Raw genomic sequence first — 17,397 nt, 5'->3', positions numbered from 1 at the left:
TTCCAGCATGACGGAGCACCTCCCCCCACTTTTCACGTGCCGTTTCTGCTTACTTAAATCATCAATTTCCTGGACACTGGATTGGACGTGGAGGGCCTCACCCTTGGCCACCAAGATCACCAGATCTATCTCCATTGGATTATTGCATCTGGGGATGGGATGAAAGACATTGTATACAAGACAAAAGTGAATTCTCGTGATGAATTAATTGCCCGTATTATGGATTTTCGGCTGTGCAGATACAGGGAAGTCCTGAAAAATTAAGAAACGCAACAAAAGCAATACACAAACGTGCTGCAAAATGTATTGATAATGATGGCCTCATTTTCGAACATCTATTATAAAAAGGTGCGTACGGTTTGGCCCAACCTGATTTAATTTTGCTTAAAACTAGTAATGTATTATACTGAATAAAATCGATTTGTTGGTACTTATTTCTTTTTTATTTTAGACTTTGATTATATCAACTTTCTCAGAATTAAATTCTCTACAATTAATGTTTGTTGATTTTATATGTATTTATTACCAATTTAACAAAGTTATTTGTACATCAAACTTAAAAAAAACATTGTTTCGTGCCCCAAATTGTTTTGCATTTAACCCCGAATCCCTCAAAACTACTACAGGTACAGTTCTGAAACCTATTTTATTAGCTTTATCAGGTAAAAATACATAAGAATCCACGATATTTCTTACTTAATTAACCTTTCCAAAAGTTCAGTATGGCTTTATTTTACTCTTTACCCAGGAATTCAGGCGAAATCTTTCGCTAGCTGTAACTCGCTAACGAAGCGTTTCGGACCTATGTTTATATAACATTTTTTCATTATTTTTACTAGTACAATGTGCTGTAGAAGTGGGGGGAGAACTTCATGAATCACCCTGTATATATATATATATATATACACACACACATAGATGAACAGCACATATCTTACACATATTGTTTGGCAGTCTGGGCCAGGGCACAGTGAGCTGAAGTCAAGACAACTCTTGGAGAGATTATAGAACCACAGCAAGGGTAAGAAACTGTTCCTTGAGTTTTACCTGAAAATAAATAATATTAAATACAAAGAATACTATTGATGTATACACTGAAGTTATCATTGCTGCATTAAAACAAAATAAAAGTCTGATATTTGCAATATTATAATTAATTACGTAACAATTAATTAAACTTATTAAAGGTGTAAAACCATGTTAAAAGGCAATATTACATACCACCATTACCAATATCACCAGGTCCAGGATACAAAATATGTGGAAAATCTACTAATAGTGGAAATCTCTATTTTCATCACTCAGTTCTATAAAAGATATTACCTATTAATTTAAATACGAAGGCCATTGTTTTTAATTAAATAGTTCAAAATAATACAGGTTCTTTGTGAAAGAAATACAGAGCCTCCGAAAAAGAGTGCCGGGATTTTGAACGGCCTATACTTAAAAACTATTCAAGACAAAGTAAGATTTAAACATCAAAGTTGAAATAACTAAGTTTTGTTTTCCTTGTAGCATGGGACGAAACGTTGACCTTGGCATGTGTAGAACAGCTCCACGGTGGCAGTCTGCAACTGGTCGCTGATTTAACCAGATTTGTGACACAGAAAGTGTGTTGAAAGAACATCAAATTGGCTGTCCAAAAACAAGTGATGATAAAATGTCCTTTCAACATGCTTCCTGTGTCACGAAATGGGTTAAACCAGAGACGAATTACTTTATCATCTGGTGAATGTTTACCTCGGTACGTAACTTGAGATAATGTTTTTGGGCAGTTTTACAACAACTTTAACCTTTGGTGAGCCACTAACGTCTATGGACGTCATGGCTGAATATGTTATAACAGCCACAGATTTCAATGGATGCAAATGTACATTAATTGTTTAATTTTATTTAAATGGAGTTAAAATTTGTAAACGCGAATGTGACAATACAAGTTGATGTTAAAATAAGGCTTGCTGGGATACTGGTGCCGTATCGAGGTCAAAGGAACTAAAGCGTAGAGAAAATGGCGTGCGGTCTATTGTGTGTGTGTCACTGTCAGAGCCGCAGACGTCCCCTCACGCACACTCACTGCTTAGTCTCAGCCGGTCGGTCGACGCCGCGCCATCCCTTGTGCTGCCTGCTGTGCTACGACATAGTCGTCTCGTTTATATTGTAGTGTAATTTATTTTTTGGAAACTTATGATACGACATCAACCTGTAAATATATCGGAGCCTTGTAAATATATTGTAAATATCATTGATTATAAATAATTGTTTTTAGTGTTTATCGATTGTTGAAGCATGGCTAATCCTGATGATATGAGGAAAGATTGCATCGACGACACTTCATCGCAAAAAACCAAAATATTTCCGATGCATTGTGTGTTCTAAGAAAGGACTGCGACGTGAGACCAACTTCGCCTGCAAAACTTGTGCGGGAAATCCCTCTCTACACCCGGACACGTGCTTCGAAGAGTACCATACTAAAGTTGTTTATGGTTAAAGACAAAACTTGTAATTTAATTTATATATAAACTGTGAGGGAAAAAAAACTGCAGTTTATACTAACTTTTCATAAAAAAAAAAACAAAAAGTTTCATTTTAGGCAAATTTGTTTCAATTTTTAAATTTTGTATTTAAGTTAAATAAGTATTAAATAATTATTAATATAAATATTTTGTTTTTTGTCTTTTTTAATCCTTATTCAATGACAAACTTAAAATATATATTAGCTTTAGAGATATCAATACTTTTATTTTTAAACTTTGTGTGGTTTTTTAGGAAAATTGGGCAAATAATTTTTGGCCTGCAAAAGGGTTAATACATTTTTCTTATTTTTCCTTTTTTTAGTACAGTTTTTACAATTTAAATGTATTTAAATTGTTTAAGAAAATGCATTAAGGACACATATTCTCAGTTATCACTCTGGTGTCCAGGAAATGATACTATTGTACATTTAGAACAACTTAACAATCTAAAATACTCATAGTGCACATTGCCATATGAAACAAACAGATGTAAAGCTCTTGAAATCATCATAAGTGTCAGGTAGCTATACTGTCTGGACAGTTTCAGTTTATGAGCCCTCTGCTTTTGACTCAGTTGTGATCAAAATATTCCATTCTTCATTTTAAAATAGAATTGATATGGTCATTTTCCTAGATTTTTTATGAGTGTAGATTAGAGCTATGTTTAACCCTTTTAATGCCAGTGATAAAATCAAATCCATGTTGAAAAGTGCCGAGTTACTTTTTCTGTGACTATGCGAAAAGTGCCAGAGGGTTTTGGACGAAAGTGCAAGGTTTTAGAAAATAATTTACATACAATTTATTTTTGATCATAAAAAGCTTCTTTTTACGTCCTTTTTAAGGTAAATGAATTACGTATCAGAAAATATTTAACATTTAAATTTTTATATAATTTTTTCTATTAAAAAAATCACTTTAAACAGCAACATTTCCATGGAAACAAAATAAAAATCAAGTTTGAGATAAAATAACTACTATCTATGTAAACATTTATTTTTACATTTCAATACTTTCATGATAAAGAGAATTGAAGCCCAACCCAAAATCATGTGTAATAATCTAATATTGTATCATAAACAAACAGTTAATAGCTAGTTATTATTTTTACTGAAACACAAGGTTCCAGTAAAAATTCACTTAAAATTGATTTTATATCAATAAAAGCTCCTTTTTAATTCGTTTGAAAGGAAAACAAATCTTCCATTATAAATTGTATAACAATAATATGTTTATATAATTAAAAATAACTTTAGATAGTGACTTTCCAATGGAAACAAAATAAAAATTCAGTTTAAAGTAAAATAACTAATATAAGAAAAATGTATTTTAAAATTTTAATACTTTTATGATAAAGAGCATTTAAAAATACCCTAAAATCATGTGTAATAACCTAATACTATACAATAAACACAATTATAAAAATTATTCAAGCCCCTTGAGGTTTGTTTTGCTAAAAAGCACAGAGTTTTGGAAAATACACAGTTAACACATTCGCTGCGGGAAAATCCGTAATTAGGTTTGTCATATGCGGGAATATTTTTATTGTGGAATAACTTACCTTTGGTGGTTAAAAGACAGGAACGATGGTCTATAGGATGTTTCCGGTTGAATTCGGTGAAATAATGACGTCACAGTTTTGGGCCCACATGTGGGCCGGCCGCATTTCTGAAAAGTGTTGTTATTTTCGAACTACTCAAAAGCGCACAACCACTAATTGTACAGTATTATTTAGTCTAACAACAGTTATAATTCCTTGTTTTTGGTTTTTTTTGTAATTTTATTTACACTGTATACACTCGGGCCCACATGTAGGCCGGCCGCACTTTTGGTTAGTTCTGCACTGTCTACCTCCTCGAAAGTCAACCACTACTAAATTTATTTCACTTAGTCTAATATTAGTAATTATTCTTTTTCCTTATTATTCCTAGTTATGATATTTACACTATATACATTCCCACCCGAATGTTTTTGTTAGTACAAGGAATCATGGTAGGTCTCAAAACATTGACCCATACACAGACCAGGGTTTTCCGGACATGTTTCACAATGGTAGTGTCTTAGTGTTTGGTTTTCCCACTTTAGTACACTGCCTGCACTTTTTTCGCAATGTTTTGTTTTTGCTGTCTTTGCCAGGAATCTTTCCAAGTTTGTGAGCCTCAACCCTTTTCTTTTTTTGAGGAGGTGTTTCAATGGTGTGAGTTGGTTGAGGTAAAAGGCCTTTTATAACTTCCAATCTGAAGTCGTAGAGGGACATTTTTTGTTGATTCATGTTGTGAAGGCTGTGCGCATTTACAAGTATCATTTATAGTACATGTATAAATATTTTCTTGTACCACCTTATGGTTTTGCGTTCACATGGGTTGTACGCCATCATTTGATCGGCGCGATCAACTCCACTCATGTGAGCATTATACTTGACAATCGAGAGGGGTTTTTTCTTTCCACGACCTCGTTTGTCTACTAAATCGTTCTCATGTTCAGTTGAGATATACGTAACATTTCTTTTGTCTCTCCATTTGCCAATCATAACTCCATTTGCGTACTGCGCAATTGTTTCACCTTTTTTCAAAACTGTGTTTGTCACCTCCATAGGTGTATGTTTCCTTCCAGCACGCAATGTTCCGGTGCAGTAGGTCTTCTCAGAGAGTAATTTGCAGGCTAGGGAGTAACTGTTGTAAAAGTTGTCCATATATACAGCATGTCCCTTTCCCAAGTAGTCTTTCAACAGGTGGAGAACCACTTTTTCGGTGTACCCAACACCACCGACAACATTGTCTGCTTTTCCTGTAAATAAAAGAAATCTCAATATAAAACCCTGGTGCTCTGTTATATACAGTTTGACACCATACTTATGTCGCTTGCCCTTTATGTACTGTCTAAAATGTAGTCTACCCCTCCACAGTACCATTGCCTCGTCAAGAGACAATTCTTTTTGAGGGTAATAAACCCTCCTCATTTTGTTGTTGAAATAGGTTATAACTAATTCGATTTTTTTAATAGCATAGTCGTTATCATTAGGATTGTGTCTACAGAAATGCAAACAATGCAAAATTACCAGGAACCTATCCCTTGACATGAACGTGCTAAAACACTTAAAGTTAAAAAGATAATCCGTTCTCCAATAATGCTGAAGACGGTTGATTTTGATTGTTCCAGTGTGCAGCAAAATTCCCAGAAATATTTTTAGCCCTGGCACATTTTTATATCATCAACAAGAAGATTGAAGAAATCCATTGGAGTACCGTTACCCGGGAATGGCACCAACAAAGTATCAGTTCTTAGAAATTCAATCTGGCGCATACCTGCGGTGGAAATACTCCAAGTCGGGCACACAATTTCATGCTGATCATCATCGTCGCTATCATGTGATGAATCAGTAGACAAATTGTCAACAAGTCTTTGAACTTCGTCCACAGAGCCATCACTGTCATGTTCCTCTTCAACATTTCTACTTACAAAGGTGCTGAGACCGGAGGTACTAGGCACTGCAGAATCCATTGCAATAAGTATAACACTACAGACAACACGGTAGAATATAAACAATCACCTCAGTTATATAATAACACAACACAAAACACAAAAATATTAGAGTACACAATGGGCCTAGAACAGGCCGACCGCAACGCGGGAACCAAGACCGAAAACAACCGAAACGGAATGTGACTACCACTGGAAAATGCGGCAAAGATTCAACCGTCTCGGACGAGTAGCTGAGCTACACTGAAACATGGGAGAAACAGTTACAGCCAGGCCCACTAGAGGGCCGGCCGCACTGCGCGCGCAGCCAAGCCGGCCCACAAGTGGGCCGGCCGCACAAAATGTGTTACAGTTTATTTTTCACTGTAAAAAGGTTTTTTTAATTCTCTTTGAAACTTCAAAACTTTAATGATAAAAGCTATTTAAAATAAGGCAAAATCAAGTGTAATATAACAATAATTACTAAAACGTAACTCAAAACATAAACATAACCTTATTCAGGCAATTTTCAAACAAACTCTATGACACTGTCTTCATGGACACTCGGAAGTGACTTTCATAACTTTTTTTTATTAATTTTAATATCTAATACAACTTAGAAACATTTTAAATTAATAAAAACGCACAATTATATAATTTAAAATATGCTCCGCTACCCGTCATGACACCGAGATCGCGATCGTAGCGAGATCCCTGGCACTCAAAGGGTTAAGATTTATATATACATATATATATATATATATATATATATATATATATATATATATATATATGTGTGTGTGTGTGTGTGTGTGTGTGGAATAAGCTGAAACATTGGAGCATTGAACAATCTGACAACATGTAAGTGTTAATGAACAATCAAAGAAAGTAAGCTCAATGATTGTGTTAATGTTACATTTTTAAATGTGAAATGAGTGCAATTAAGGGTCTTAAGGTTCTGCAATCTAGACCTAATCTTCTCTTCTACTAAATTCAACAAGTAGGACTGTTCAAGTTTGATTCAAACTTTTTATTGCCCATTTACTAATAAGCAAAGTGCAACAAAATATAAAGGGTTCTAGATTTTTAATTTTTGATTCACCACTGTCTAAATTTGGTTGATGAGTCATAGTAAATTAATGATATGATTATTCATTGGTACATTGTGAAATAGATAATACAAAAGGAAAGTATAGTTTTGTATGCATTTTTAAGATTTAAAATGTAACCCATATTTAATCTTTTCATTTTTGATTTGTTATTGAGACTAATACTTGAGTATTACTTCTAAATCCAATTCGAGCTATAAATGGCATCGCTCCAACGCCTTTGTAGTCATTCTTCCACCAGTTGTACAGCAATGGCTGCCCACAAGTCCCTTTGTTTATGGGTTCAGGACTGTTGATGGCAGATGTTGGACAGCAGACCAGAGGTTCATCCCCTGAGTAGCCACAAGTTATCTCTCTCAATCTGGAATTCAGAAATAGTATTTCCACATCACTGTTAACTCACTCTTAAACAATAGAATTACATGTAATTTTCATATTACAAACTCATTATTGAAAACATCCAACCGAATAACATGTTTGCAATGTCAGTGGATCTAATTACTCTGGGTAAGGGTAAAATAAATAGAAATCCCCAGTATATCCTGAGTTGGGATTGCCATAATTTTATTTTATAAAAGACAAGACACAGCCAGGACAGAATTGTTCAGAAAGAATACATATCCACACCTAAAGAAATAAAAATACATATTTACTGTGCTTTGTTTTGTCTTACAAAAATAAAATAATGTTATTTTTCATAAATAATTAAAAGCTTAAAACAAGATAAAATATAGTAGCAAGACGTGCTAATATATTATAAATTATAATATTTATAAATAATAAAACAATTATTTAAAAAAATTGTTACTCATGCAACTACTGTCACAGATACAATAATTATAAATAATAATTCTACCTAACAATTTAAAAATGTTAGAACATTTTTATTTAGAAAATACCATTGTTCATGGATATTAAAAAAGTATTTAGTATTTTTTAAATAAATGAAGCACTGTATTGCTATAGTTTTGGTGAACTAGTGGACTTGACTTTGGCACTTGGATATTTTGTTATCTTCTTAAACAGTAATTTATTTCCGGTTCCTCTGAAAATGCTGTACTCCCCATGAACAATGTTCTTAAAAATTTGAATATTATTAACAGCGTAGTGGAAGTATTTGTCAACTCAATGAATATTGGCCATTAAATAATTCAGGTTACTTTCATTTTTAATCAGCCGTAAAAAGTGTTTCTAGAAAATGATCAATGGAAAAAGTGTACTATTATAGGCACTGTCCCAACATATAATTTCAGAGCTAATTTTAGAACCCACAAGGGCATGATGAACACAAGTCAGCACTCAACCAGGACATAGCTGATGAAGTATGAAAAACTTCCTGTAGCTAGTATGGATCTCATTTTACAATTTATTTATATGTTCCTTTCAAAATAAGAGTTCATCAATAATTAGTACCAAATATTTAGTACTTTTAACCCTTTCTTTAGAGCTTTAGGAATGTTTGCTTACTATAGAAAATGGATCCATTAATTTTCAGAAAGAAACACTCTTGAAAAGCTAAACTCCTCTGAGTGATGAAACTGTTGAGAGAATTATATCTCTGAAATTAGACATGTGCAATGGTAGATGATGCACCCTTCTCTGAAAACCAGATTGAAACAAATTCTGATTATCCTCATATCAGACATCTTGATGGCAGAGAGTTTACTGTGTCTTCTCGACATGTTGTACCTGCATACTGATCTGTTCTTAATATTGAAGGACAGTTAAATTATTATCTGGAGTTTGAAGAGCGCAGTAAAACCCAAGAAAAATTAGGACCAGAACAAGTGACACCAACTCTAAACAAGAAGTTGTGATACCAAATGTTCAACAAAGACAAAGACGTGATAGAAGAAGCCCTATCTACTCGTGTGACTATATAACTGATTTCTAAATACGGGATTATTGTGGTGATATCAGCTGATCCAGTCAAATTCAGCTGGATACAAAAGACAGTGTATTGGCAGATCAGAATGTTCTTGTTCACTCTGTTTTCATCTACTTTTGTGTACTGTAGTTCTTTTAGTTCAACAAAGCTTAATCAAAGTTGTAATAATGTTTTAATTACATATATCATTATTTGTTTTTACTAGAGGAAGACAAAAAATTGAACATGAACAGTTGACTACAACAACCGTGCATATTGGACCTTCTGGCCAAAATTTATTGCCTTTTTAGACACAAGGAAAATTTTCCAGATAAAAGGCTAAAATTAAAAGATATCTAAGACAGACCAAGAAAGGTGCAAAAGTAGTGTAACGTCATCAAAATCTGGTGCTTTACTATATTGTAAAGATAAATGGGCAAATAAACAAACTTTGTTGTAAGACTTTAAACTATACAAATAAAAGAGAAAGAAAGATTCGGCCAGAAAGTACAATGAGAACAAGTGTGATGGCCAGCATGAATTGAGTTTTTAAACAAATAAAAATTAATCAACTTTAAATGGCCAATCACCATTATTTCTGGGAATCAGAACTGTACCTTAACAGGAGAACATTATTTAGCAATCTCCAACTATTATAATTAAGTATTGAAATAAAATGATCAACCAAATTAAATATAACAATATGTTATACAAATTTGAACTATGTTGTGATTCATTTTTTTTTTATTTTGATTATCTTCTCAGTTTTCTGGTTCACTCTCACCTATTGACTGAAGGTTATATACAGTGAGGCTGATAAATTTAAAAATTATAGTTTTATTTGCAATGTTTTGACAGTATGTACTGGAAACCTAAAAAATAGCCATGACAGTGGGTGCTTAAGTCTAAAAACTTGTCTTGAATTAATTTTAGTAAATAACTTGATATGATTATTATTCAGTACATACAAACAAAATAAATGTACGATGAAGAAAGTTAACAAGCTCTGAAACAGTGGAATCATCCCATGATGAAAAGAGATTGATCCAGAGCTGGAGACCTGGCATGCGAGGTTAAAATACCTTTATTTGACCGTAGTTTTCTCCACCACTCTCACCCAAGGGTTAGATATTTTGCCTCAAACACAAAAACACCTCTAATTACGGCTTAGAAATGCAGAAATTGGTTTATATCTTTCCTAATCCTAACTCTTTCAGGAAATATTGTTACACTTTACTGTAAGGCTTTTCTACACTCCTACTTCCACAGCAAAAAATACAATTCAAACATTTTGTTGAAAATAAGAAAAGGCTCAAATTGACCATAGGATCTAGTGACCCTTTTTCTTTTAAATCGTAAACCTCCTACAGTATTTTTATGTATGTGAAAGTATAGTACAAAAGCAAAATAATGTACTAAAATGCAAAAAAGCAACACTTAATAGTACAAGCGTACTTGTGAAGATATGGATAAGTAACGAAACATGATTCATTTGATCTAAAGTAGACTCATCTACAAAGTAACAAGGATTTCTAAATCAAAATTATTAAATATCTATATTATATCTATCTATATTAAATAGACTATGATGTATTAAAAGTTGACAATATTTGTTGTAGTATTGTCTTCCTTCATAAAAAAACTCAAAATATAAAGTTTTTTAAGTTAAATAAAAACATTATAGTCTCACTTTCTTTATTTTATGATACTCTCATAGTGATTTTATATGTGTATGCCAATTTTTTTAAATGTGGTAAAATAATAGTAGTATGTGTTACAAATCTATGAACATGCCATGACACAAGCTAACTATAGTTTTAAAATTAGTTTTAGAAATTGAACTTGTGATAAATAAGTTTAATTAGAGGATGATAAAAAAAACTTTGTGAAACAATTAAAACCTGAATAGAATTACTGTTAGATTTGGATTTTCAGTGACTTGGGGCTAAATTGTGTATATAACATAATAATAATCAATAACAATTTTGATTTAACATACCAGTTCCATGTGTGGTTAGTAAACTTTTATGAGAGACCATGGGACTAAATAAAAATTCCCATCAAATGTTTTATTTGATCCATTTCAAAATAACAATTATTATTATTTACATGTAATAATTTACAACTGATATGTTTGTGATTTTTTGTATAAATATATTCTTTTCACGCCTGCTTATGATACATCGTCTCTATTAAGATATTAATTATTAAATTTACCTGTTATTAGCTAAGCAATTTTTGTTCATAAGTTGCCTTACAAGCTTACAATTTTTCAATAATATACATTTTGCCCCTGATCCACATGTGAAATCTTGCTTGGAGTCTGTGTAAGCAGCGGAAGTCAGCTTCTTGCTGTCTCCATTTGTAACAACAGAAGTCTCTCCATCCACCAGCAGGACTTCTGTGAATCACATATCTCATATTAAAACAAATATTATACAAAGTAGACATTGCTAATCATAATTTGATAAGATAAAACGGTATCATGTTTTCAATAAAAAATAGAATATTTTGCATAAATGTTAACCATTTTAATAAAATGTTGATCAAGATTGGATCATACCCAGAATCATAATTCAAATTTATAGAATTTGATTATACCCTGGATCAGTCTGATCACATTTTTGATCCATATCATTTGATTAATATTTGGGAGATATAACATTGTTTTGTGAAATGGATTAGTACATGCTAGTTTTGGTTGGTCCACAGTCAGCCTGTATATGCTCGGGGAGCGAATGTGTTACATACATTACTAAAATTACTCTAGTTATAAATTTTTATAACAAAGTAGAAGTACGCCAAACCAAGTGTTATAGAAGATCAGATGTCAGAGTCTAGTTAATAGCCCACTGTTGGTCGCTGTATGTAATTATTTAGACGTGGGAGTTTCATTATTGGGCTCACGTTGTTGGTACTGTGTGTCGAAGCTCAAATGTGGATGTGTGTTGGATGTAGATCATTACGTTCATTTAGTACCCACAAGGTTGATCGTTATGTAGGTCTGGGTATGAGTTATGAGAATAACAATCCTATGTGGTCTTGTGAAATAAGTTCAGATGAAGGTCAGGTGGTCAATGTTATAAATTGTCACACGTTAATGGTGTTGTATGATAATGTTTAAATGTGTGGCTTAAATTTAACTGACTAAATTCTTTAACATAATTACACATAGTTTACTTTAATAATTACCCATGTGATCTTGTGTAGGTGGTCATGCACATGATTAAAGTATGTTTCTATCCATATAGGCCTAGCACAGTCTTAATATTTTACCATACTCACCGTCATCAATCATCTAATTTGGGTTTTCTAAAAAATTATCCGCATTTTAGTTTACATCAAATTTCTTCATAGGCACATGTACTTCAAACACACCAGTTTTGGATATTTTTCCCAAAGTTACCATTTATCACAAACAGAATTCACGTATTAACACCTGTACTCAGTTTGTAACTTTACATCACTACTTCACAAATTTGAATATATGATTACATTCAACTCAAACGTCTGCTCTTTCACAAGAAGAAGAGTGACACATCCTTCCACTGTAATGGCCAAAGTCAAGAGAAGGCTTGGCAATTGCCCACAGGGATGAGGTTGACAAGACGGAAGTCGTAAGTTTAGCCTCTTACCTAATCCACTATGTGTAAATTTAATGTTTGTTAATAACCGTTTATAAATTATTAATTGTTTAGTAGCTAGCTATTACAGTTAATTAATTTGAATGTAAAGTTGACTTTTCTTTTTCTTTATTAACTATTTTAATCTTACATGTAATCAGGTGTTTAACATGGACGATTCTATTTCCGCTTACCAATCTTCCCGCAAACTATTTGAAAATTGAACTTGAATTGAATTGATCTGTTAAGAGTGTTGTTACAGGGTTGAGTTTACATGAAAACATTTCAAATCTATAGATCATTTCAGTCTTGAGATATACTGCGGACAGATAGACAAATAGACATTCATACAAAAAAGAAATTGACATGAAAGTGATGATTCATAAAACTCGTTCGACATATCTTTGCCACGATTCATTTAGATTAGTGTTCATTAAATTTGGTTTTGTATAATGTTTAAATAAAAATATCTACACACCAAGTTACTATAAAATTATGTTGTATGTATTAGAATAGATATGTTTATGTCATACGTTTGAATCTCTTAAGGGTGTACCTGTTGAATTTGTTTTAAAAATTTATTTATTCTGCCAGTTTCTCGTTGTCCATCATGGTTACCCATAAGAGCAATGTAAAAATATTCGCTAAGCTCAGCCAAACCCCATGATGTGACATGTGCCACCATCAAACTCAGTGTTTCTCATATATAAATGAAGCTTCATGCACAATTTCAAGTCTATTGGTCAGTTTGTTTTCAAATTATTGTGCGGACGAACAGAGGAGACAGAAATTATATCTTTCCAGCCACATGAGTGATAGGCTTTGCTAAAGCTCAGCCAATTAAAGAGGGCAAACACCCAAGTTTTACCTGTATGTTAGGTTTTGTTAAAACTCAGCCAATTAAAAGAGGGCAAGTGCACTTCACACAATACAATATATGCACAGTTCATATTTCCAGTTCTTTCAACAGCCTGCAAGGTAAGGAGGGGTTTAAGCAAAGAAATTATCTTATGTTTAGGTTAGATTACTATCTGGATTTTGGTACCCACTGATATGTTCTTAAGGTGGGATTGATTTGATTGATTGGGTAGGTCTTTTATTATTTTGGTTGTGAAAAAGTTGTTGATGGAAGTGATATTGTGGCTTGCAGACTATTGGTTGACAGCTTTGTCTTTGAATGTTTTTCATGTAAGTGGCCATTCATGTGAGTGTGTTTCCACATTCCATTTATTTCCAAGAGATCAAAACCATTACAACAAATTAATTAATGACATTATTAAATAAATTAATAACAAGTGATAATAACACAAGTAAAATAAACAAATAAGTATAAACAGTGACAGTAGTCATAGTCATAGTCATAGTCCATATCATCTTTATTATAATTTCTTTGAGAAATACAATGGTGTCATAGATGCAAATATTAACAATTTTATAGGTATCTTAAGATTAGTTTTTCCAGTTGAGAAACTCTTCAATGGTATAGAATGTCCTCTCCCAGTAGCCATTGTCGAGCTTCTTTCTTGAAGTGCCGCTCCTCTGTTATTGCCTTAAGGTGATTTGGCAGCAGGTTGTACAGCTTTGATCCCGTATAGCTGGGTTTCTCTTCATACAGATGCAAGGTGATGAATGGGCAGTGCAAAGTTGTTAGCGTTTCTTGTATTGTAGGGGTGTGTTTCTCCTAATCTTGTAAGATTGCGGGACATGGCAAAGCAGATAACTTCGTGTATATATAACGACACCACAGTAAGTATTTTTAGTTCAGGAAAAGCAGCTCTACAGGAGTCAAGTGGGTTTAGGTCGGCCAGTATTCGGATGACTTTCTTTTGTGCCACTAGAACACGTTGCAGGTTGTAATGGGAGGAGTTACCCCAGATTATTATCCCATACCTCAGGTGGGACTCGAAAAGAGAGAAGTAAGCCCGTTTTGGCTGTGTCCATGTTACTAATATTTTTTATCCGCCTTATGACATAAGTGTTACTGCTGAGCTTTTTTGATTAGTTGGTCAATGTGTGGTGTCCCAAGTCAGTTTATTGTCAATGATAACTCCCAGGTACTTGGCTTCATAGCTGGCTTCTATTTCTGGCAGACCTGCAGCTTCTGTATTTCTTCTTCCAAAAGTAAGTTGTTGGGTTTTTTGTTCGTTTAGCACAAGGTCATTTTGTTGACAGTACTGTTTTGCCAGGCTTAAAGACACATATGATGTTATTTCAAGGTCTTGGACTTCTTTTTTTGCCACTAGCATGGCAGCGTCATCCGCGTATAAAATTACCTGACAGTATTCTTCCAGGCACCTGGGAGGTCATTGCTGAACAGTAAGTAAAGTACAGGACCAAGAACCGAACCCTGTGGAACACCCCTATTTAGAGGTAATGGTGTTGAAGTTGTTTTGTAGATGGTGTTGTTCTTTTTGTATGTTATTTCTACCATTTGTGATCGTCCCTCTAAATAGCTTGCCAGCCATTTTCCTGCCATCCCTTTAACACCCATGGCTCTTACTTTTTGTATAAGAAGGGTTGTGACCCAGGCAATCAAAAGCCTTGCTGAAGTCTAAGAGCAGGCTAGTGACCTCTTTTCCTTCTTCTCTCTCTGGTCAATAATGAATTCTGCAAGTTGGATTAGGGCAGAGGTTTGTGGATCTTCCTTGAGGAAACCGTGCTGCTGGCTGGTAATAATGTTGTGGTCAGTCAGGTGTTTCATCAGTTTGGTTTAGCATGACTTTTCTCGATCACCTTTGATATTGTTGAGAGCAAGGATATTGGTCTGTAAATTGCTAATTTGGTCCGATGGTTCTTTCTTAAGCTTTGGGTACACTTTTGCCAGTTTAAGGTTTGTGGAAAGATACCTTGGGAAAAGGATTTATTTATTATGTATGTGAGAGGGGATGTCAGTTCTTCCTTACAGTGTTTGAGGATGATGGAGGATATTTCGTTCAGTTCCGGCGGATGTTTTGGATTTCAGGCAGGAAATGATATTTTCCACTTCCTGGTAGTTTGTGGGCTGTAGGATAAGTTCGGGGGGTTCGTCTCCCGTTTGGTTCAAGGGACCGTTGTGTGCATGATTTGATTAGCATCTCCTAGAGTCTTATCTGCTATTGTTGTGAAGTAGTGATTGAGTTGGTGAGCCCACTTGATGGGGTTTTTTTAATTAGTGTCCCGTCCATTAGTAGTTTTATGGGTTCAGCTATTTTGTTGTTCTGCTGTCCTTTCACGGTTAACTACTTTCCATAGTGCTTTTTGTTTGTTTTCAGCATTTTGAATAAAATTAGTGGTGTCTTGTTGTTTAAGTTGTTTTAGTTTTAAGTCGTAGTCTTTTTTCTTTGCTGCTGTTAGTGCTTTGTCCTCTTCTCCTCCTCGGAGTATCTGATTATTGAGTGCCTGCAGGTACTCTTTCTTAAGGTGGCAGACATCATCATTCTTTATTAGAGATGATTTGAGTTTTCCCTTTGGTCTGGATTTTTTCAGGGGGCAGGCTGTATTGAGCGCTGTAGTAGTTTTCCCAATAAACAAGTTGTAGGCTTGGTCTGCATCTGGGGAGTTGTATACATTGTCCCCATGACTCCACAGCCAATAGGTGCTTCAGATAATTTAAGTTTTCTTGAGAAAGTCTTCTATGAGTAGAGCTTGGACAGTTTGCTTTCTTGGTTTGCAAGTTGATGGTGCAGAGTTGGGCACAATGATCTGAGAGACCAGTGGTAATCACTTCAACATTTATATCCTCCCTGTTCACATTGGAGCACACAAAATCAATGGAAGATGATGAAGTGTGGGTGACTCTCGTAAGGTGGACAGGTTTGAGTCGTATTAAGTTGTGCCGTGCTAGCATGTTATCAAGTTTTTTCTTGTTCTTTGTTTCTGCAAGTCCGTCCACATTAACATCTCCCATTATGATGGTTTGGGCCCTCCAGGTTGGGACCAGATCAAGAGTGTCGGATAAGATGTCCAGGGAAGTTTCTAAATTTTCCTTCAGGTGGCCTGTACACACCGAGCAGGTTTATGGTTTTCATGTTTATTTTTAAGCTTATCATGTAGAGTTCGCATGTAAGCTCAATAGGTTTTGTTTGAGGTGTTGACAATGTGGTATAGTGATTCCAAGAGCCTCGTTTGAGTAAAAGGCAACTCCTCCTTTTCTAGAGTTTTTCCTGCAGAACCCACCAACCAGATTATACCCAGGGAGTCTTGTATTGCGGAGTTGATCATCCTTGAGACCATGTTCAGTGATGAGCACAATATCAGGATTGAGGTCTTGGAGAAGGTGTTTCAAGTCTATTTGACTTTGATGCCAGAGAGTCAATATTCTGGTGTAGTATCTTTAAAGCCTTTTCTGATATCTTGTCTTCTGGAGTGGGCATGTCCGGGTTGGCTGGAGAGTTGACAATTACTTCTGCTTGCTGTTTATTAAGTTGTTGTGGTCTAAAAAAACTGTAGGGCGATTTAGCAGCAGGACATCCGACCTTGAGAGCGCCGCGGGGGGGGGAGACAGCCAGCCCGAGGTTGGGGTCGTTGGTCCAAATCCTGATGGGGTGGCAACCAGCGCATGGGAGAGCCGGTCTGGGATGGGTCGTCACTGTCAGTCCAGCCATAGTGTTCAGTCATGTTGGTTCTTGTAGAACATGATGTGTTTAGAGAAAAACACCTCACAGGTCTCGTCTCTAGCCCTTGGCTTTGAGAGTTTAGGGGTGGGCTTTTGGTCTGTTTCATGTTAGGCTTTAGAGATAGCACTGGGGCAGTCTCTGTTGGTTGCTTATGCAGGAACCAGATATTGATGCAGAGCATTTGCAGCCTTTTGGTTTTGGTTATGCTTTCTGTTCTTAGCCATTTGCAGGGAT

The 17,397-nt window shown here is 34.7% G+C and overlaps 1 protein-coding gene across 1 annotated transcript in view; it reads right to left on the bottom strand.

Annotated features, from left to right (window-relative positions):
* The window catches only part of LOC124357386 (CLIP domain-containing serine protease 14D-like), a 51,820-nt gene that overhangs the window by 15,652 nt on the left and 18,771 nt on the right, over positions 1-17,397 (bottom strand). Inside the window, exons 2-4 of the mRNA XM_046809141.1 lie at positions 11,163-11,346; positions 7,255-7,439; positions 939-1,047 (exon numbers count right to left, since the gene is read on the bottom strand). Coding sequence (XP_046665097.1) covers positions 939-1,047; positions 7,255-7,439; positions 11,163-11,346 — 478 coding nt within the window. The remainder of the gene's footprint in view (positions 1-938; positions 1,048-7,254; positions 7,440-11,162; positions 11,347-17,397) is intronic.

This window comes from Homalodisca vitripennis, chromosome 3, assembly GCF_021130785.1.
Source record: "Homalodisca vitripennis isolate AUS2020 chromosome 3, UT_GWSS_2.1, whole genome shotgun sequence".
NCBI classification, from domain to species: Eukaryota; Metazoa; Arthropoda; class Insecta; order Hemiptera; family Cicadellidae; genus Homalodisca; species Homalodisca vitripennis.
This window is presented reverse-complemented; position numbering and strand designations above follow the sequence as displayed.